This window comes from Aricia agestis, chromosome 18, assembly GCF_905147365.1.
Source record: "Aricia agestis chromosome 18, ilAriAges1.1, whole genome shotgun sequence".
In the NCBI taxonomy this organism is placed as follows: domain Eukaryota; kingdom Metazoa; phylum Arthropoda; class Insecta; order Lepidoptera; family Lycaenidae; genus Aricia; species Aricia agestis.
Window position 1 is genome coordinate 2,774,873 of NC_056423.1, and position 22,987 is coordinate 2,797,859.

General features: G+C 38.8%; 1 protein-coding gene across 10 annotated transcripts in view; it reads right to left on the reverse strand.

The window, feature by feature from the left end:
* Positions 1-880: 880 nt before the first annotated feature.
* LOC121736289 (phosphatidylinositol-binding clathrin assembly protein LAP) overlaps positions 881-22,987 on the reverse strand; it is a 54,835-nt gene continuing 32,728 nt past the window's right edge. The window contains exons 4-17 of one of the 10 annotated variants that reach the window (XM_042127389.1): positions 21,750-21,770; positions 15,940-16,042; positions 15,156-15,323; positions 14,502-14,640; positions 14,086-14,231; positions 13,620-13,785; positions 12,191-12,211; positions 9,787-9,970; positions 7,665-7,790; positions 6,605-6,856; positions 5,078-5,189; positions 4,203-4,302; positions 3,575-3,646; positions 881-2,865 (exon numbers count right to left, since the gene is read on the reverse strand). In XM_042127389.1, coding sequence (XP_041983323.1) covers positions 2,749-2,865; positions 3,575-3,646; positions 4,203-4,302; positions 5,078-5,189; positions 6,605-6,856; positions 7,665-7,790; positions 9,787-9,970; positions 12,191-12,211; positions 13,620-13,785; positions 14,086-14,231; positions 14,502-14,640; positions 15,156-15,323; positions 15,940-16,042; positions 21,750-21,770 — 1,727 coding nt within the window. In that variant the 3' untranslated portion in view covers positions 881-2,748. Of the gene's footprint in view, positions 2,866-3,574; positions 3,647-4,202; positions 4,303-5,077; positions 5,190-6,604; positions 6,857-7,664; positions 7,791-9,786; positions 9,971-12,190; positions 12,212-12,770; positions 12,837-13,619; positions 13,786-14,085; positions 14,232-14,501; positions 14,641-15,155; positions 15,324-15,939; positions 16,043-21,749; positions 21,771-22,987 lie in introns of all 10 variants that reach the window. The other 9 variants (XM_042127387.1, XM_042127388.1, XM_042127390.1 and 6 more) reach the window with 9 other exon arrangements.

Sequence of the window (22,987 nt, forward strand, 5' to 3'; positions counted from 1 at the left end):
TTACGAGAGACCTGATGGCAACACTAAGGATTTATAAAAAAATACCTATCAAGATTAAAAAATATATTATGTTGCCGAACTGGCTGCAGGCGCCACGCCGCGCCGTTTTCCGAAGTTTGCCGAATAGGCTGCCGGCGTCTATTCGGCAAACATCGCTTGTCAAATGACAGAATAATGATCAAAAACATCAGTCATGAGCTGAAGGACTGTGAAAAGTACCAATAATAAGATATAATGTGAGGATATTACAATTTAATTAAAAATAATAACATTTTACCATCAGGTCTTTCGTATCAACTAATTATACATGTCTATGAAATGCACTACTCTAACATAATATTAGCTCTTCACGACTTCGCTTTGTATATTTAAATAGATGCGATACAGAAGTGATTATTGATTTCAATCATATTGCAACCTACTCACACTTGTCGGATATTCAGTTATGCAACTCTATTTTCCCATTTATTTTGATTAAAAACTTGAATTTCAACATCACAAATATCGCTATAATAATGCTCATGCCACAAACAATATCTGGGTGAATAGGTTACAATACTTCACATTCATGATTCACGCATCATACTAAGAATAGTATTGTCATGCTTAGGATTATAATTTTGTTCTGAGTAAGACAAGATTACATAGAAGGCAAAATGGACCCGAGGTGAAAGCAAAATAAAAAATAAAATACAGGATATTCAATTTATTTAATTATAAATAAACTAAATTTATTATCTAAGGGCACAAAAGGAATAGCAAATAAAAATGGTATAATATGTACATAATGTAAAACAAACAGTAACAAAATTGCTAAAATGTACATCATGGCATCAATCAGAAGATAAAGTGTATAAAATAATCAAAAACTTTCATAATATTCATCCAGCGAATTTGATACGAAGCATTTTTATAATCACAGCAAATAAAATATGGCTATGGAGAAACGGGAAGGTAACAGGTTGGCAAGCTTAATCTAATGCCGAAATATTGCACATTTATCATCAATTCAACAGATCTCATACTTAGCAAATGATATTATATACCATTAATTTAATTTCTGAAAATTCTTACAACAGATTTAATAATTTTATGAGCCGCAATAGTTCACCGCAAATAATATCCATATTGTATACAGAATGTTGACATCCTATAACATGCTATGTTACCCTAGATATATTTTATATTTCCGTATTATATCTGAATCTGCGTAATTTATATGACACACTTATAACAATCGTTGCATTATGTACATTAAAATTAAAATTCAATATTTTCTATTTCATAGACAAAACATTTTATGAAAGGGTAACACCGAATTAAATTAATTGGCAACACCAGCACACGATACCATGTTCAAATGATTTAATACTCTATTATTTAATACTTTTAGCCAGTCTTCAAAGTAAACATACAATTGATAAATAAAAATCATTTGGGCATAGTATTATTCGCATGCATTTTTAATAAAAATAAAATGTGCATAATATTATTTATTGCTAAAATCAACTACTTAACTCCGTATACGCACAAGTAGCGATAAAAAATAATTACAACGCATCTTTCCTTCAAAATCGGCTTACGGTGTTAAAAATCATAAGTGGAATTATTTTAAGTTATTATTATTAAGAGCGGCAAATATTTTCCTAGTGGCCTAGGTACTGAAAAAAACTACAGCCGCTATTTAGTATTTTCTTATTAGTTAGTTGTCATTAAACAAGATGGCATCTGGGCGAAATATAAAGAAGTTTGTCTATGACCTATTAAAGATCTAGTACATAGCACGGAAAGCACCTAGACATCAATAATGATAATTATCATACAGCGACATTTTTACACCCGTACAATCTAAATATTAAACAATCTAATATACGTAACCTATAATAATATGTAGTATAGCGTCCGCGATATGATAGTACCTAAGGAAATTGTCAAAAAAAAAGATACAGAGATCAAAGTTCATAATATATAAGCCTTTCATATCACGGACGAGTATTTTTTTAGAAGTAGCGCTGTATTTTGGGGTAGCGACTAAATATGACTACATTTGTTTAACATACATAATACATAATATGGATTGTTACATTTCATTTCACTTCCAAATCTAAATGCTGACTATGCCCGAGATAGGAAAGTGATATTGCGGATAACATATTTTTGTACATACATGGAATGTGATATAGATTTTAAATTATCATAATATTCTGCGCACCTTTCATAAGATTTAAATAAGATCATTAAGTAATAGGATATTTATTAAAAATATATGATCCTGAAGAAGCACTCGTTAAACCGAGAGTATGACATTCATACAAAAAAAAACTGAGCGCTCATCTTACTTAAGATGACCCTAACAACTCTTCACATGTTATTTTGGATAGTTAAAAAAATACAGTTCTATTTTAAAACTACAGCATGCTCCAGCTTTAAACATAAGTTTATCATAAGCACGAGAATTTATCTATAAAAATACATCTACCTACCTGGTTCACAATCAGCAAGACTTTGGAACCAATCTCTTAACCAGTATATACAATGAGTAAACTCCTAACCACAGAACTGTAGTGTATCTGTGAGCGATGACTATTAAGTAAATCCTGGCTACACCGAACAATATTTGAAATTCAACGACATCGATACATAGACAATAGATTGCGCATAGATAAACATTTTTGACATTTCAAGATTATAAAAATATCTGTGTCGCCATTTTAATGTGTTATTCCACATATATATGAGTATAACGGCTTAACTGAATTGGTTGGTGGGCTGTGGTGGTACGGCCGGCCTCATGGGTTGCATGGCGCCCATTGGCATCATAGGTGTCGCGTTCATGTTCATGCCCATTACCATTGGCGGTTGTTGCTGAAATAAAAAAGTATATTTTGACAGTGACAGTTTCCAGTTATAAAATTGTCCACAGAGTAAATAATACTTGCGAATATTGAAAATATATTTTGAAACAGAGAAAAGTTGGAGAAAGTTAAAAAGATTTTTAAAACATTATCTAACGAGATTTTTGGTAGACGAAAAGAGAATATTAATCAAGTAACAGTTTTATTCTGAAGTGTTCGAAAAAGGCAATACTTTACATTTGCCTTTACCAATCCCTAATTGTTTACATAACAGTTCTTATAGTTCAATATCCATGCACATCATTCATCGCTATGCTATAAACGTGTAAGCGAGACCACACGGTTTTCTATCTCGCTTGCACGAAAGTATGATGATGTGAGATGTCTTTTTTATTTTCTTATGATCAGATGATAATGATGAACACTCAGATGATCTACATGCGTATAAGATTCGTGCAATCAACATCACACAATAATTTATAATTTTGTAGAAAGTGTTTTTCAAGAACACACAACCTAAAATATTTATAAGTAAGAGAGTTGAAAGCCTAAAACATCAATGATGAAAATAGTAAAAATTGTAGAATCACCAACCTCGTATTCATTTCACCTGTTTGTCAAAACAAAATGTGGGGTAGGTCCAAAATGGATAGCACACAAGTAACAGCAAACAAAACGGTAACTCAAAGGAAAAAAGAAAGAAAAAGATAGCAACTTACCAAAACAAAATGCGGGGGATGATACGTATGGGCTAAAGTGTGAGGCATTGGTGGGAGAGTCATGCCTGGGCCCTGAAAAATGCAAAATAATAGCGGATGCTAGCATGCTACGGGGCGGAAGTAGCTTAAAATAAACAACTAGAAGCAAAAAGTTAGCATTAAAATTAAATATAGCAACTGAAAAAGACGAAAATCAAAGTTTGCCTAAATAAAAGGTAAAGGATAACTGTCAATTTTAAAAACTTAATAGTGGGTAGATACCCTCGGAATTCTGTGTTGTTTTCTCCCAATAAAGTTCATTCTGTTGTCATAACATTACTAGTGTCTTGATTTACGCGTATGTTAAGGTTTATTCGCAACTTTCTTTTAGAAGGTTTTTTGTCAGTTACAATAAATCAATAGAATATTTTCATTTAGGGCGTTCGCTGCGTTGAGCGTGTGCCCGCGCCCGCGCCATACGGACGTAGCGCTGCTCTATGGGATGACATGACACAAGCACGCCTCGCGGGTGGCCGCGCCGGGCGCACGCTTGACGCAGCGAACGCCCTTAGGCCTGAATTTTAAATCCTTATGGAGCACATCTGTCTATTGGCCGGCTATATTCTCTTTTTTATCTCTGGTTCCTTACCATAGGCCGATAACCAGCGCCGGTGGTGGCCTGCATAGGCTGAGGACTCCAAGCGCCACCGGGCTTCGAGGCATTCTTCGGAGAGCTCCACTGCATCGGTCTAGCACAAGATAACCATGCGAGCTTTACTATGGATTCAGTTGTTTTTTCATACTACCCTCATTAAAAAAATAATGAAATTTTATAATTTGTCAGACAGCAGTGGCAAAAAGCCCTGACGATCTAGGAATTTGTATAGCGACGCCACGTCAAAATTCATATTTTGACCCATCAGTACCCGTTCTTTCTGACGAAAACAATGCTATTGTCTTCCCAGAGGTACGGGATAAGAGCGTGATAGCAATATTTTCGCGCCGGAGTGACAAAGGAACGTGGTGATGGATCAAAGTACAAAAATCTACGTATTCCACGACCGGTCTATTCAACGTCCGGGCCAGAAACCTCTGCGACCAATAAGGCGGGTAGTTAAAACCTTTGCTTCAAAAAAACAACTGAAATCTATTAAAAAATCTTGTGAAAGCATCTACATGTTTAAAACGTGTCATGCTTGAATCGTCTACTGTTTGACATGTGTCTACGTATGTGTAAAGTATACATTGGTTCACTCACACTAGTGTAGCGCTTGCATGTGTCATGTTGATGCTTTCAGTGTCAAAAGGCTAAAAATCACGTGACTTCACTCAACAATGATGATTATAAAATCTATCTAGAAACTTCTACCTACGAGATTTTCGAAAAATTTAACTAGTGCTTGTGATAAAAAAAAATATTATTTGCCAATCAGACATTTAATTTTTTTTAACCAATGTGAAACTCTTTTTTTTTTATCACAAGGCACAGTTTTGTCTACGTCAGAAGCAACACACTACACTTACTTTTGAGCAGCTGCGCTCTTGTTTATGGTAAGATTGTTGGCAAGCTGCGCCAAAGAGGAGTCCAAGTCGCCTGTCAACACTTTACTCGGCTGTGGCTGCTGCGGTTGTTGTCCTGTTAAACACTCACAGATTAAAAAAAACAAACCTTTTTTTATTATGCTTACAAAAAAAAATATCAACATTATTTGGCACTAGTTCTTGTTGGAGTAAAACCAAAACATTTCTGATATGCTGCGGCCGCACATGCGTCTATCGTAAGTATAGACGATACCATTGGACGATACACGCAGATAATGGTATCGTTTCAAGCACGAAGCACTACGCAGGCGCGGCCCGGGCATAAAGCACACCATAAATATTCTATGTGCAATTTCTGAAGCGTTTGTGTCACACCTGTATAACCATCTGTCATTTGACTTTGACAGATGACATTTCAAAATGACGTCCACCATGCCAGATAAGATTGATAGAGTTCGACAAGGCTGTTTATGAACGTGGCGAGAAAAGGAACTAACGCTTCTATCATACAAAAACGTAATTTTTGACAGTTCTCCTTTACCAGCAGCGCACATTGGACTGACATTGACACATTCAATTAAAGCCTTGTCGAACTGTACTTGAAGGTTGTGATGATTTGCCGCGCCTTAAACAGCCGAGATGATTTCCGCTAGTGGCTGAATTGACAAGCAAAAGGTAGTGTTGCCAGCAGCAAAAACCATTGAAGTTGAAACGATGGGTTATATTTTTGCGTGATTTTTGTAGTAATAAATTCTCAGAATGGAAGCAATGAATATGATGTTGCTAGCAGATTATTACTCTCTCCCTACGCTTCTCCTTCGTTCTCTCTCGCTAATTTATTATCTGGGAACGATTATTATGTGTGCCTTTGACGATTACCACGTAGCTCTAACAGCTCTATACACAACAACTATAGTTAAGAAACTCAAAACAAAATCATTAAACAAAAATGCTATCACAGCGAGCGATTAAAGAAATAAAAAACAACAACAACGAAAGTCACCTAAGAAGCTGTTTTTAGCTTGTAAAACACGAAAGTATGTACATTGGAATCGTTGCATTTTAACCGACTTCCAAAAAGAAGGAGGTTATGTTTGTCTATTCACTTATATATTTTTTATTGTAAGAGCTACACTTCAGTATCAATAATGGCAGACCCTTAAATTTTGTTAAGTAATATGATTACACAACAACTAATATGATTTTTGTATTTAACATTTTTTTTAACTATGGTTTATATATTTTTTTTTCAATTAGGTAAAAGAACAAACTGCTTTGTATTCATTTTTAAGTTTTACATATTTTGTGGAATGAAGTAAAAATTAGACTTTAATAAAGCACAAAAATTTTTGCGAAGCGTTGACGTACATCGACATAAAATCTTATTCACTCGCGCTAGAATATTTCTATCTCGTTCCCACATGTGCGCGATAGGACCGCTATACCTCGCGACCGCTTGCATGATCCCAATGTACACACACAGGCAACACATTCTAAACATCATCGAACCCATAGCTGCCATCGGCTGGCGGGCGGGCGAGCCGAACATCATGGGCTGGCCCATCACGTCACCAAAGGGCTGGGCCATTGGCTGCGGCTGCTGGGTTATGGGGGCAGTTTGGGCTTTGGCCGGCGAGCCCAGGGACATTCGCATCACGTCTTCAAGGTCGTCGAAGGCGGATTTGGGCTGGGGCGGGCGCGCCGGCGCCTGCGACGCCGATAAGGGTTGGGGGTCTCCCATCCCCATGAAGGGGTTAGCAGCTTGCACAAGAATATCACCGTTAATATGCCATAACAGCAATGTAAACAATCTAGTATATACATGTGCCTACCCTCATTACGAAACATGAGGGTACTTTGAAAATAGATTTACAAAAAAAAATTAAAACTACCCCCTTTTTAATAATTGTTTACACTTCCGTTAAAATTAGTTTGTACTGTACAATGTAGAATACACATAAAATATACCCAACACCAAAATACAATATTATCTACAAATTAGAAATTAATAATTATCTACAAAATAGAAGATAGATGTCGCATGCGGTGCATACGTTTGGCAACACTTTACACAATATTTGCATATTTTTAAAGGGGCTAACGTACCGTAATAATTAGATTTTTTTCTATTTCAAATATTTTAATTGTGAGGGCTGTCTACAAGGTGTAACAAAACTAAGTGATAATACTTGTTGTTGTATGTGTTCCTTGTAGAGAGATCACTGTGAAAGTAGCAGCACTGAAAGACCAAAAAAATTTTTCACTTTTGAATGGGGAAACTCGTGACCCTGGGGCACTTACCCATACAAAAGTGGAAAAAAATTAGTCTTTCAGCGCTGCTACTTTCACAGTGAACTCTTTACAAGAAACACGTACACACCCTAAAGTATTATCACATAGTTTTGTTACACCCTGTATGTACAGGGTATAATTATAGAAACAGCACAGCGGTCACTGTATAGTCTATAACTCTATACCACAGGGAGGTTTTTATCGACAGCATAATATCGATTCGACACAATTCCACCGTTTGCCAAGTGCACACACCGCCGCTAGTGCTGTACCTCACCTGCAGTGTCAGTGCTACTGAAAACGTTAGTGAAGCTAGCCTCCGACACGAACGAGTTGGCGGGTGGCGCCTGCGCCGGGAACCCTACGCCGTTGGAGGCCGGCCACGCGGGCTGAGGCGCCGCCGCTACAAATATACGGGCTGTTGTTAAAACGCTCACGAAAACTAAGGCGAGACCACACTAAGGTCCCATTTCACCAATGACTGTTAAAGTTAGAGCCTGTCCACACGGGCGTTGCGTCAGCGTTGCGTCGATGCAGCGCTGCCGTTTAACGCATACGCATAGCCGGCCACACGGGCGCTGCGTCATCGCAGCGTTATTACGAAGCAGTCTTAACGTCAACACCCCCTCCCGCTTCGCCTCGGGGACTGCTGTCCGTCATGTGTGCGTTGCGCGGCTGTCACGACGCAGCGCGCCGTGTGAACACCTTAGTTATTTGTATGTAAAACAACGCAACAGCAGCGCTGCGTCGACGCAACGCTGACGCAACGCACCGTGTGGACTGGCTCATAATGCTCAATCAGTATCGCGTTACCTCTTTCGTTTTTCATATGAATGAAAGAGAAGACATGACATTAAACAAGCTGTTAACGTAAGAGACGTTGGTGAAATTGGAACTGAGGTCCCGGACACGAAGTTAGCGGGCAGAGAGGTGGCGACGGCGCTGGTTTGTACGCCTCTCCCCGCGCCTCTTCGAGGCCTATCCATATAAATCTACGCATTGGAATGCTGCTCCGGCACCGCAAAATTCAACGGCGAGGCCTTTAGGCGAGACCGCACTGAGCGACACTGCGCTGCACGCGAGCGACGCGACACTTCAGGCGAATTCAGACACAGCGGAATTTGCGCGATTTAGACGCGCTTTAACCGCTTGCAGCTTATTACAAAAGCCTTGTATTACAATGCCCACGCTTAAAAGCTTCTGCACAGAAAACCCGCGGTTTCCGCTTTATCTGAACTTCATGTTTCACTGACGTTTTGTGTCTCGTAGCTACTGCGCAATGTAGCTTACATCATACAATAAATATTGTCGCTCAGCTGCAGTGCAGTTACGCCAAGTGCGGTCTCACCATTATGCCAGCTACAATCTATGAAACTTCACAGTTTGGTTGTAGTATACATGTAAGTGCAAAGTATCTGAATCGACGAACATTGAGACTAGTCTTACATACTGAAATGTGAAGTATTATCATTAATTTAGCAGGATTATTACGTCTTGTTGTGGTGTTTTCGATAGCGTTTTAATCACATCCTGTATTAGTTATTTTATATTAATTCTGTAAGTAAATATTAAAATTAGTTTTTGATGTGTGCAGGTTTTTACATACAACATAGATTTTTTTATAGTACAACAAAGGTTCTTTTTACCAATCACCCTGTACAAATTCTAAATTCTGTTGCATTGTGTACTTTATTACAAGTGAATAGAGTTCACAACTTAGTGCACAGAAAGCACCTCAAATGCTAAAAAAAAAATGTGTAGTGCGTATATTACAGTGTAGGATACGTAATTAAGTTAAATATTATTATTATTTACATGTATACGGCAGCACTCAGATACATTTAATGATGATTAAACTTCTTTGGTGAAGTGTTAATGTTCATTTAATTACAGTTAATACTCGTCTCTGATTGCGGCTGTAAATCAAGACACTAAAGAGTGACATGAGAACTCAAATGCGTTGTCAAGATACTTTAAAAAAATCGCTTTAAACAATGTATATTTTAAAACTATTTGGTGCCTTGAAATAACCATTTAAAGATGATCGCACACTCGTCCGCACCGTACGCGCCGCATTTTAGAATTCGTTGTATCATGTGTGAAACGACGTCACGAAACGCGTTTTGGTTTGAAAAAAATCTGGGATACGGCGCGTGGGGTGCGTGCGGCGCGTATGGTGCGGACTAATGTACGATCACCTTTATCGACAATTAAATATTCGATTTTTTTTACTTTATATACATAGGGTGCACTATGTATGTAGAGTAAAAAAATCCGATGTATTCTTACATCTGTATATCATCATCCGATTCTTACATCTGTATATAAAGTTAAAAAAATCCGATGTATTTTTACTTTTTTTTTAAAGATTGCCTTCTAATTTTAAATTACTATTTTACCTCCAAACATATCGGCGAACGGGTTGCCCAGGGAGAGTAGATCATCGGAGGCCTTGCTGGTTGTGTTAGTAGTTTCAACTGGACTGGGGCCAAACAGGTCCACAATAGACTGATTCTGATTGGTCGGGGCGGCGGTGGACAGGAACGGATTGTTGGCGGCGTTCGTTGGAGATTGCACCTTATTCTGTAACAATACGGTTCGAATTCGTGTAACGTTGGTTTGTTTTCGAACTACCCACGCATGAAATGATTATTTTTTCGAATAAATTAAATGATAAGCCCATGATTTTCTAAACTAATACTATCATTCCATGGATTTAAGGCGAATTACTATCAGAGAAATCGGTAGGCAGATTCTATGTAATTTGGTTAGGTTATGTAACGTCAATATTGAAATTGTCAGCTGGGCTGGAATATAACTCGACCAAATTACGTAGTACCACCGCTTATAAACCAATTTCTTGATAGTACATGACAAAATGATGACCAAAAATCTTATAGATGAAAAATATAAAATTGTATAAAATTCTTAAGGTTACCGTTCACGGCAAGCGACCGCGACCGAAAAAAGTTCAAATAAATGCCATTTTATGACCTAAACCACCGCTCCTTTGCTAAGGGCCTGTTTCATCACTTCCTGATAAGTGCCGAATAGGCTATCCACCACTTAACTTGACAGATGAAGTATAGAGAATCTGTCAAGAAAGCTGTGAATAGCCTATTCGGCACTTTATCACAAAGTGGTGAAACAGACCCTAAGTCATAAAGTGTAATTTTTTTTAGATTTTTTTCGGTCACGGTCCTTGCGGCATGGATCGGAAAGGCACCTTTAATCCCGTAAACAGTACACTGCCCCATTTAAAAGCCTGAAATATGAACTAGTTGATACTAAATGAGTTTTCATTCCTTGCTTATTACGCCTCTAGTCCACCGACGCGACGCTGCGAACTGCGAAACAGCGGCGAACCGATTTACTGTCTCATCCGGCACACGACAGTTCGTTATATTGCATCTCACTCTATTGCTGTTTCGCATTGGTTTCGCAGAGTTTTCGCAGGTCGCAGTGTCGGTGGACTAGAGGCGTTACTAGATGAAAAATAATATGAAGCAAAATTTTATAATTTTAAAATAACAAAAATATTCTTGTGATATCTACAGATTTCCAATAGTAGAGCAAGACAAAATATGATGGACATCACAAAAAGCTTACAATCAAAACGATATAAGAAGACAGTTTAGTAGAATTAGTTCTTATTGAGATTTTAGAAATTAAAAATAAGTTTATTACACTAACCAATTTAATAATAAAGATATTACGGCAGTGAATATCTATTCAAGGTCCGCTTGATTTGTCTGTCAAGTCTGTCTGTCACTATCAATTTGTCAAACAAAGTCAAGTCACCCTTAGGCTCTGTCCCCATCAGACACGGCGCGGCGCCGGCACCGTGTTACGGCACGACGCCGCCACCGTGATACGGTACGGCGCCGCACCGTGTCACGGTGCCGCGTACGGTGCGTCCCTATTCAGTCGATATTTGCGCTCGAACGAGAGTGCTTGTCTGGATAATGGATATGGATCGCGAAAAAATTATTCTCTTGTTGTTTCTAAGACGAAGATTGAAAAAGAATCATTAAATATTTTTTGAAGTCGGTTAAAAAGAAACCGAGGAAATTTTATCTATTATTTATTATAGATAAAATTTCCTCGGTATACATGATAATATTTGCATTACGCGACTTTGATATGTATTTTCATATTATGCCTCGTTTAAGTTTGGACACAAATTTTGTTCGGAAGTTTCACCAGAATAGGGGCGCGCGGTGCACCGTACACGGCACCATGTCACGGTGCGGCGCCGTACCGTATCACGGTGGCGGCGTCGTGCCGTAACACGGTGGCGGCGCCGTGCCGTGTCTGATGGGGACGCAGCCATAAAGTTAATATACCTAGCGGAATAGAGCAACAATCTCGAGCTGTCAAACGAAACCGAAATTGGTTTTGATCTGTGTGTAAAAATATGTGTACGTATACACTTACAAGAGCATGATTGAACATGATTTCTATGAGATTAAATTGTCAACGTGCGGCACGTGCCGACTGGACGTCAAAAAAAGAGTGCTGCTGTCATGTATCACACGTCTCTTTTTACCACGCAGTGTTACTGATAGTGACATCTCTCTTGCTCAGGCCTTTGTTTCTCTATTCCGCTAGGTATACTAACTTTATGATCAGACCTCGTATAAGTTACGCTGTATAAATCTTATTTATTTAATATTTTTTTTACTTTTTACTAGTAAGAAGTTTGAGACAAAAGAGAAAAACAAATAACTTTTGCCGATACCTAAAAATGCAACTAATATTTTAAAAATCTCCACTAATGCTCATGATTAATAAAATTTTTACCTCCTGGCCTTCACCGGGCATCTAGAAAAGGGGGTAATGTTTTAAAACATACATAATATAAGGTACATTACCTTATGTAACATAAGGTATATAAGGCGAACGACAATAGACAATATAATATCCTAAAACGTAGCATATAAACATACACAGTAATAAAAATGGTTCATGAAAAAACATCCCATCATGAATAAAACCTTAAATTATAATGTAAAATGATTTTGCCCAAACATCACAAAACCTTCGTAGATATAAGCCGCCTAACAAACATATACAGAACCCAGTAACGGACAGAGCACAGTTGGTTTCGGTTATTGAGCCTTTGTTGGCTACATAAGAGTCGTGTGTTCGCGCGCACACTCACACGCACGCACGCATTCATGCTCGCACACTCGCACGCACGCTCGCATGCACGCTCACACGCGCGCACGCTCGCACGTACGCACACACGCACGCTCGCACGCACGCACGCTCACTTTCACGCATGCTCGCACGCACGCTCGCACGCACGCACAGTAACCTAGCCACATCTCAATAACCGAAACCCCGTAAGCGCAAGCCCCTTGGAACCCAGTAATCTTACGAATTTCTCCGCGATCGCTGTTACATCCTCATCTCCCGTTATCTCTTCCCCCTGGTACAAATGAACCTGCGAAATCCGGGAACTCTAGATAAACTAGACAATAATTGTTGACGCTTTCAGGAGGCTAAAAAGCTTTTTCAATAAAATAATTATTTGGTTGGAAAACTATCTATTAAACACATTATATTATGGTATAAAGTAACAGTTTATATTATTCAGAGGTTTAAACAAAAACAATAAGGTAAGGGTATACAATAAGGCATAGCGTTGCTATAAATAATTGTATAGCAACGCTAGCCTATGACGTCTGTCAAAAAGTGAATAAATTAAAAAGTGGCAACATCGTAGTGTCATCCCTTTCAAATCAATCAAGAAAAAGGGATGACACTATGATCTGTGCGCGTTAAATTTGCGTTTTCGCTTTTATTATGTGAACTCAACTCAACTCAAAAAAAATTATTCAGAATATATATTTTTAAATATTTTCTGAACGCATTCAATCGTGCATCTGCTTATTCTACACACTTAGACACTCGTGTGTAAATACGCATAAATATACAAACGTGCGTGTGCAGAAATATGGGCTTGTTAGCAGATTTATACGCAAACTTAGGTAGATGCTTGTGGATGTATAAAAGCCCAAACATACGCTGGTTCGTGTCTGCGTATATGCACACACGCTAATACTCTTGCGTTCGTATACGCACACATACACGCTCGTGCGTTCTTACACGCCCACATGTACGCACGAGCGTTCTTACACGTCCTCATATACGCCCGAGCGTTAATATACGCACGCATACACGCTCGTGCGTTCACATACACGCTCGAGCGTTCACGTACACGTACCTTATACTGGTTCATGGCGGCTTCCTCCTCGGCCAGTGCCTGCTGCTTGAGCGAGTCGTCAATGAACAGCTGGCCGTTGTCGAGGCGGGCGGACGCGGCCGCGTTGCCGAATGATGATGACGTGGACGATAGGGCGCCCATCACGCTCGCCACGTTCTTTTGGGCGCTGTAAAAAAGATACATCGTGCATCAGGTTGGGCCCACTTAGTCAATTGTTTTTCTTTCCGACAGATTCTTGGTATCGTGGCATCGCCAGTATTTTTTAATGGCTTTACGTGTGCATAAACACATACAGAATTATTCTTCCAACAGTAATTGAGAAATGAACTGGTCAATGCGTTTAGACTTTGGAGCCAACAATGTGTGGGAATCCTTCAGATGTTTTCCTTCACGTTACAAATATTATCTGTCAAGCCTGACAAAATACTGTCTGTGTTACAGACGGCATAAAAAACTATAAACTTACTTAGCGGTTTGTGTGGGTGTGTTAGCAGCGGAGCCCTTCTTGCCCTCAAGGGTGGCGAGGTGGCCCTCCAGGGCGTCGAGCAAGCTGCTGGGGGCCTTGGTCAGGTCTGGAATGTCACCCTTGTCTATACCCACGTTCTCTGCTACCTGGATTTTGAGAAGTACATGGTCAGATGAATGGAGTGAAAAGTACTATCTTGACTAATCTGTTATTATTTTTTTACTTTTAAAAAGGCAGACGGTGACACCAAAGGACCCATAACAACCGATAGATATCACAAAAGCAAGAATAAGTGTTTCGGATCTATACAGAATGTCGTTATAATGTAGCGTTATCAGAAATTTCATGCATTTTTTCTAGAGGGTTTTCGCATAATTCCAGTCCAAATGGTCAGCATAGTCAGTTCAAGGTCATACCTTCAAGAACTCTCCAACTCTGTCCATACGTATGAGGAATTTCTTGTAAAGGTCGAGTGCTTCGCGGCAGTTCTTCTTGTTCATATCGAAGTATTTCTCCAGGAGGTTGATTATGCCATCGTTGTAGCACGCGAAAAGTCTGGAATCAATCAAAGTTCAAGTTATGTCACGGTTGAAACTTCCATGGACACATGGAACATATGTACCGTACGGTCTTTAAATCACAAACGGTTTGGTCAAAACCATGCTACTAGTCTACTATCCAAATGGTAACAAGTTTAAGAAAAATCTTTGTGATGTCATGTCAGAAGTCAGAACCAAAGCATGGAAGCCCATGTTAATGATGCTGTTGGCGGCTCAATCTTCAGCTCCCTTTGCGCATCGGCAGCTTCTTGAGCCCACCTGCTGCTGATATCTTTCCTGATGAGGTCACAGAACAGCAGTATAAAGAACTTGTTGATGACAACGTTGGTGAGCTCTCCTCCTCCTCTCCAAGTCCAACTCCAGCAGAGCGTCTAGCTGCAAACCCACCTGCTACGGGATATGAGGAGATGAGGTCCCAGGACAGCAGCACGAAAGGGCATGTTGATGATGCTGTTGGCGGTTCCATCAACTTGTCAATCTTAAACCCTGCTCGCTGAGGGATAATCTCACCTGATGAGGTCACGGAACAGCAGCATGAAGCACATGTTGATGACGCCGTTGGTGAGGTCGTTGGCGGTACAGTCGAACTCCAGCAGCGCGTCCAGCTGCGCCTGCAGCACCGGCAGCGTCTTGAGCAACTTCTCCGCGTTCATCATGCGGAGAGAACCCTCCTCCTTGCTGCAAATGGAATAAGAGACCTTCACACAAGTTGGCATTTTTAATAATGATTACAAAACTATGGGATTTCAAATCAAATCAAAATAATTTATTCATGTAGGTCACACAGTAACACTTATGAACGTCAAATAAATAGTTTACACATTAACAGCATTACTAAGATTTAACTTCCTATAGTTATACAAAATTCCATGTTATCCAATTTTCATATTTGACGTCTTACAGGAACTTCCTGGAAGACGTCAAATCCAATAGTTTTTTCAAACTTTGTTGTCATAATCAGATCTGGCAACTTCATTAAATGTGTCGTTTGGAAATTGATTAGGCGTATAAATGTTCATAAGAATTATTCTACTATATACTTAAAAACAATCATTATTTCGTGGAAAACCTGGTATCCTGCAGGATATATTCAGTTAATACGATGACGATTAAAAGTGGACTGCCTGATGGTAGCAGCAGCCAGGGTAACTCTTTCCACCAGCGGGGGTATATAAAATTGCCGTTTGCAAAACAGCAAAATATGGTTTTCGTTGTTGGATACCACAGTCGATCCTGGAGATACAGTGGTGGGATGTGCGATGGGTCAAAGTCCGTTTGAAAAAATTCCACCTACCCTCGCTTGACCTTGCAGAAGTCGAAGGCCACGGTCCTGTAGGAGAGCGCCTTCTCGTTCAGGTAGCGGGCATACCGCCGGATGAACGGGGACATGTCGAAACCTGCGGCACAACGTCACATTATACGTCACGGCAACGTCACGGTTACATCACGGCGCGGCAACGGCGTGGCGACGTCACAGCATTCAGCAATGTCACCGCTACGTCACAGCCGTCACTGCTACGTCACAACAACGTCACAGTAATGTCACGGGTACTTCATCACAATTCACAACGTCATAGCGTCACAAATCACATGCAAGGCGTAATGACACTACACAACTATCAAGCTAAATTGAACCGTAAATAATGGTATATAAAGTGGATATTAAACAAATTGCAATGATTTGAAATACGTCATTCAATACAGCCTGTGTAAACGCGTTAAGCGTTTTGTACTTATCTACAAAACTGTCTTTATAGACTATAATACAAACTTTGAGAGTAACCTCCTTACTAATAAGAAGGTCCACAGACCACAAATACATTGTAATCATGTTTTCACCTCGTCTGATAAGTTATGAGCCGCTAGACAGACAGAGACAAAACAAACTAATAGCAATAACATAGTATGTCGCTTTTATAAGACAGAGGTACAGACTATGAAAATAAATCAGTTTAGCTGAACATGCTAAAAGTACCTAGCAAGGTTGCTTTATAACAATATTAAACTTTAACAACATAACATACGGTTCAATTTAGCTCGTAACATTAAACAACGTGTTGGACTAATGTGATAAAGCCGTCAGCGTGTGGTGGACCATAAACTTCCATCAAATGATTAATTCTCTATATAGAGTAAGAGCCAGCGACAATCAGACTCGTCATTTTATAAAGTTTTCCTGTATACAAGGTAAGTATAACAAAACAAAGTAATGATACTTAATGGTGTGTATGTGTCTTTTATGAAGAGCCCACTTTGAAAGTACCGGCATTAAAACTTCTTTCAGATTTGTACGGACAAGTGTCCCAGCATCATGAATTTTCCCATACAAATGTAAAAAAGTTACTCTTTCAGCGCTGTACACAGTAAACTCCACACAGGGCCTCTATCATGAGCTCTTAAATCCATTCACTTTACGTCCTTATACTTACTGTCCCTGAGGCCCTGGGCGTTACACTCACAGGGGAGTGGGGACCTATACACACCCTAAAGTATTATCACTTAGTTTTGTTACACCTTGTATATAACCCCTTGTATATAGAGGTAAGAACGACCAGCAACTATGGAGTTTCGGTCGCGGTTTCTTAATGAGGTATCTAGTTCTGAAGGTAAAGGTACTTCGATAAAGTATTAAGCTCAATTTTTTATTTTATTTTATGCAGGATAACTATAATAGGAATCTTGTCTACGTGAGTGGATGAAAACGATAAGTAACATTTTGTAACATACGGACATTTGCTCACTTTTTCCCTTATAATTTTAACAAACCTTGTAACTTATCTACTTCATCACCTGGCTAATATTATATCTGGCTGCACATAAAATTATGCAAAAAAAAACGGCAATTTTTTTACTGTTACTTATTGTGTTCTTCGGTCTTCCACTCACGTCTTCAAATGTCAAGCTGTTGCGAGTGCAAACACAAACAAAACAGTGACAAATGGCAAAACACACACGCTACAGCAAAACGAAAAAAAAAAAAAACGTTCCAAATTCAAAACAGCGTTCGTGCAATGACATAAAGGGCTTGTTTACACCTACCGAGTAGAGTAGAGTGGCGAGACAGTACTTTTGGCCCATTAAACTTTAGGCCTACCACGAAACCGTTTTGAGACTCAAACAATCGTACGAGAATGCCGCGTTCTACTCTAACAAACGTGAAATGACGTTGTTAGAGCAGGACGCGGCATTCTCGTCCGATTGTTTGAGTCTCAAAATGGTTTCGTAGTAGGCCTACAGTTTAATGGGCCAAAAGCACTGTCTTGCCACTCTACTCTACTAGGTAGGTTTAATCAATCCCAAGATATGCCATGGTCACACCTACCGAGTAAAGTGGCCAGATCCAAATCCATACAAAACGTACCAAGTGCTTTGCACTATCTCGCCACTTTACTCAGTAGTATAATAATATGTAAACAGAAGTCCTACTACGAAACCGTTTTGAGACTCAAACAATCGAACGAGAGTGCCGCGTAGTGCTCGAACAACGTCATTTCACGTTTGTTAGAGTAGGACTCGTTCGATTGTTTGAATCTTCAATCTCAAAACGGTTTCGTGGTACGGCCCCAGGCCGAAAGCGATCGTGCATAGTGCGTTATCTAAAGTGCACCTAACCTAGTTAGGGCATCAAGGTCATATTATATTGCAAGCCAATGCCTTAGCCTATCGGATTGTTTGTCAACAATATATCGCCAGCCTATACGGTCAAATGAATAAGGACAAAAGACCTTATTAAGTTGGTACAGGTAGAATATAGAACTAGAACGACATATTTCCTTCCTATAAATTCCTTTGTTTCTTGAAGCTGGGAAACATAGGAAGACGTAAGTAGATAAAGTTGGTAACTTAAACTGCAAAATGTTCGTTTTTTTCATAAATGGAAGCTGTAGGACCCGGAAAATGATTTGCAATTAAAAAACATGTTATGTTGTTAAAGTATACATAAAATCCAAATAATTTGTATTTCCGGTCCTAAGCCTCCATTTATGCCAAAAAAGAGCATTTTGAAAAAGTTAGTTACCAACTTCACTCACTTACATCTTATGTAACTTTTTTTAACTTGAATGAACATAAAAGGATAATAAAAATAGTAAAATCCATAATACATAACCAGTTTTCGGGTATTCACTATTTTGTATTGAAATAGTCTAGGAGGTGACCGCAAAAATTATTGACCCTTCATAAACAGCTTGTTATATTGAATAATATCTTTTTAATTTCTTTTGCTAGGTTATCGTGTAGAAAAAGATAAAAAAACGCGTATAAAGGCTAAATTTAATATTTACGATACTGAACATGAAACAAACATGGTGTAACGCCAAATAATAACAGGCGTCATAAGATATACACTGCCAATTTCACCAACGCCCATTTAAGTTATCGTATTATCCTATCTCTTTCCTTTTTCATATTAATGAAAGAGAGAGCATGACATTTTAACAAACGAATTAACTTTAACAGACGGTAAAGTTGGCGCTAAATTTTACAGGCGATTATGTAAACGAGGCACGGGGCATGCCGCATGAGATTAGACATAAGCTCAACCATTCCGCACGTTTGAAAAATTCAATCTATTACTGTTGTGAAATTGTTTTCGTTCGTGTCATAAATGAATATTTCATACAAGCAATTATTATTCATGAACGATATTGTGTTATGTAAGTTGTTACATGTATAGGACTTATTAAAATTCAACATAACATTTAATCTGAGGTCCTAGCCAATATGCTTTCTTTTTCGCTTCTTTATAGAATCGCCGGTCAAAATGTATGGAATTGACATGACATAAGTCGAATGTAGACTCTAATCTATTCCATACATTTTTGAACGGCAATTATATAAACTTAAAACTACTATAAAGAAAACGTGTTGGCTAGATGCTCTTATTATTATTGTGTACGATAAGAATAACTTCTTACCAATACATATTCAATTTAGGAATAGGACTTTTTTTGCTGATGTAGATGAGCAAATGCCAGGGATCTTTGGGCGTTTATCCAAAAATATATATTGTCTATAGGAAAATTCCCTAGCGTTTTAGGCAAATATAGGAAAATTCCCTAGCGTTTTAGGCAAATATAGGAAAATTCCCTAGCGTTTTGGGCATATATAGGAAAATTCCCTAGCGTTTTGGGAATTTATCTTTTTCATGCATTTCGTCCATCTTACTCTTGTTTAGAATTTTTTTTGCGGTCACCTTCACCTCCCGCACTATGTTCCATAGATCACACAACATAAAAACTGAACAGACAGCTATCTGTTATGGCAACAAGTTATACGACACCATCACAATCGATATAGTACGTCATCTTATATTTTTAACGTCAACTCAATATAATATTATGCTTAACTTTATTCTTCCGCGCTCACCCTTTCATTCAATGAAGAGTTTCATATAAAATATATGGACCTTTTTGTCAATATCTTCATTAAGTGAATTAAAATTAAGTAATGATTAAATCCAAGTGAGGCAGTAAGAAACTTCATCTTTTTTAATTATCACGTGCCTTAGTCAAGTTGTCTTCGATAATTTCAACTCGACGTTAAAAATCGGGAATGTATGACATATTATCCTTAGAGTATACATTAGCAAGCTATAGAGCGCGCGCATCGCTCGTTCCCCGTTGTGCCGATCGTAAGCAGAAGTTCTATAGATACTTGTCAAACGTATAACGCAAGTCTAGTGATGTTCCATGCGTCATCGTTTGACGCTTATAGGAAAATATGTTCACACTCGTGCTTACAGTTCATACCTTGTTAGAAGCACTCTATAGCTTGCTATAATGTATACTCTATGATATTATCACATTATTATACACTCAGTGATATTACGTCAAATCCCGCAACTTTCTTTCGTCGACGACGACGACTCACAACTCTTCTGATATGTTGATAGTGTCTATGAGCGACGGTAGATGCTTTCCATCAGGTGACCCGTTTGCTCGTTTGCCCTTTAATTTTTTTAGGTTTCACAAATTCAAACGAAAAGCGACTTAGATATTTGACAGGTTTGACGTTTATCATACCGAAACTGCAACACAACTGCATTTTTTTTTTCGTTTATTATTTTGGCATTGTCATTATGAGGAATGGCTGTACCGTGAATCACGAAATTATCTTTTGTTTTCTTGCAAGATAATAGTAGGACCATATAATAACTTTTTCTTTGATAAATATTGCTTTCGTCACCAGCTTACACATTTACAAATCTTATCGGGCAACGGCATTAAATTATTATTGTTATGAAAAGTCCCTGTACCAACATTAATCTATATAAATAAAATTGAATTTTCAATTTTGTTACTCTCGCTCTAACTGCAGAGCGGCTGAATGGACTTGGCTCATTTTAGTCTAAAAATATTCGTGGAAGTGTGTGGAAGTGGAAGTTCACCGGGTCATCTAGTCAACAATAGTTTTGAAATATTATCACCTTATGGCGTTTTTGAGACCAGCAAAAACAGAATTTCGTGGTTCTAACTATGTTAGAACATGAAAAATCTACTTTGGTGGTCCACAAAGTAAAGTACGACATTTACATCTATCTAAATACATTGTGATATGGTGGTAACAAACTTCACACTATAATGCTCAAACCCAATAAAGTTAGACAGAGCTTTGTGAAAGAAAAAGTGAGGCCGTTAAATGCATGTAGTGTGAGTAAAGCTACGCACTACATGCTTAAACCACTACACACATACACACACCACTGCAATAGCTCATCTTACAGATTACGGCGTAGTTTCGTTGCATGTGTGGGTGAAACCGTGTCATTACACGGCGTCACGTGGTTTGTTTCACAGAACTCTGTCCAAATTTAGTTGGTTCGCTCTCTAATCTAACAAAAACATAACATCCAAAAGCGTGTCGCAAAACAAACTGAGCCCCTAGTTAAGACGTTTTCTTTATCGCTTCTTTATAGAATCTCCGATCAAAATGTATGGAATAGACATAACATGAGTGGAATCTCGACTTTATTTTATCGAACGCTTATGTCAATTCCACACATTTTGATCGGCTATTCTATAAAGAAGCGATAAAGGAAACATCTTGGCTGGATGCTCTGGACAAAACGAAACGGAACGTAAGCCGCTAAACTGACAGACTTACCGATCCTCGCTCCAGCGGCGCCTTGTAAAGATATAACACATTAGAAACTCGTCATACTTAATACTAGGCTTATGGCTAGGGACTTTGGTACCAAAGTCTTTGGGGCGAGGCCAGGGAACCAAAAGTTTAGGCTTTATAACAGGGGTTCCCAAACTTATTTTGTCTACTGCCCACTTTGAGAAAAGATTGTTTTAGCGCCCCCCTTGTTTCAACTTGAAATGCATTCCGATGAAATAAATCACCCCCCAAGCCTCTACTGAACACCCCATTTTTTTCCGGGTCCCGTACCGCCCGCCCCCCTTTAGACCTTCAGCGCCCACAAGGGGGCGTTGTCGCCTACTTTGGGGGCGTTATCGCCTACTTTGGGCTGCTTTAGAGTTTAGAGCATCATTATAATATTATATTCAAGGACTTCAACACCATAAGGCTTAGGGCCAAACCTTCGCGACCACGCGACTGCGAAGCGGGAGCGTCAATACAAAACACACATTTGACAACTTGTCAAATAGCGGGAGCGTCAATACAAAACACACATTTGACAACTTGTCAAATAATATGTGTTTTGTATTGACGCTCGCTTAGCAGTGGCGTGGTCGCGTAGGTTTGAACAAAGAATAACGTTTAAGGCGTCAAGAATGGCGTCAAGAATGGTGGGTATGTTCCCAAATATACTGGAGTATATTTGGGAACATACCCACCCTAACTATGAGCCTCAGAGCCCTGAAAATTTCTTCCTTACTTGTACTAAACTTGAATTTTGTAATGATATCTATAAGAGAAAACAGATCTTTTTTCAGTCATTTGGATATGAGGAATTGAGGACATCAAAATGACGTAGACATAAATCTAGCCTTGAGCGTCCAATCACAAAGGGCGCCAGTCCAATAGAGCTAATATTAATACAATTGCATCTTTATAGCTTGTTGTCAAGTGTGGGCTATGCAGTATGCAATCAACAAAAGACCAGAGAAGAAATATACAGGACTTTGGTACGTATTTTATCTAAGAGGTAGAGTTTGTGGAAAATCTTCCATAGATCTTAGCTATAGCATTACATGAAATGGGACGCTATTATAGGACATAAAGGCCCACAGGCCACATTAAATTATGGTAATTTTTGAAAGGTATACCAAATATCTCACGCCAAGGAGGTATTTTATAAATAGATCTAAAAGGCCAGGTTTATTTTAATATTTTTACAATTTAGAGCAACTTCAGACACAGCAGAAAACGCGCGT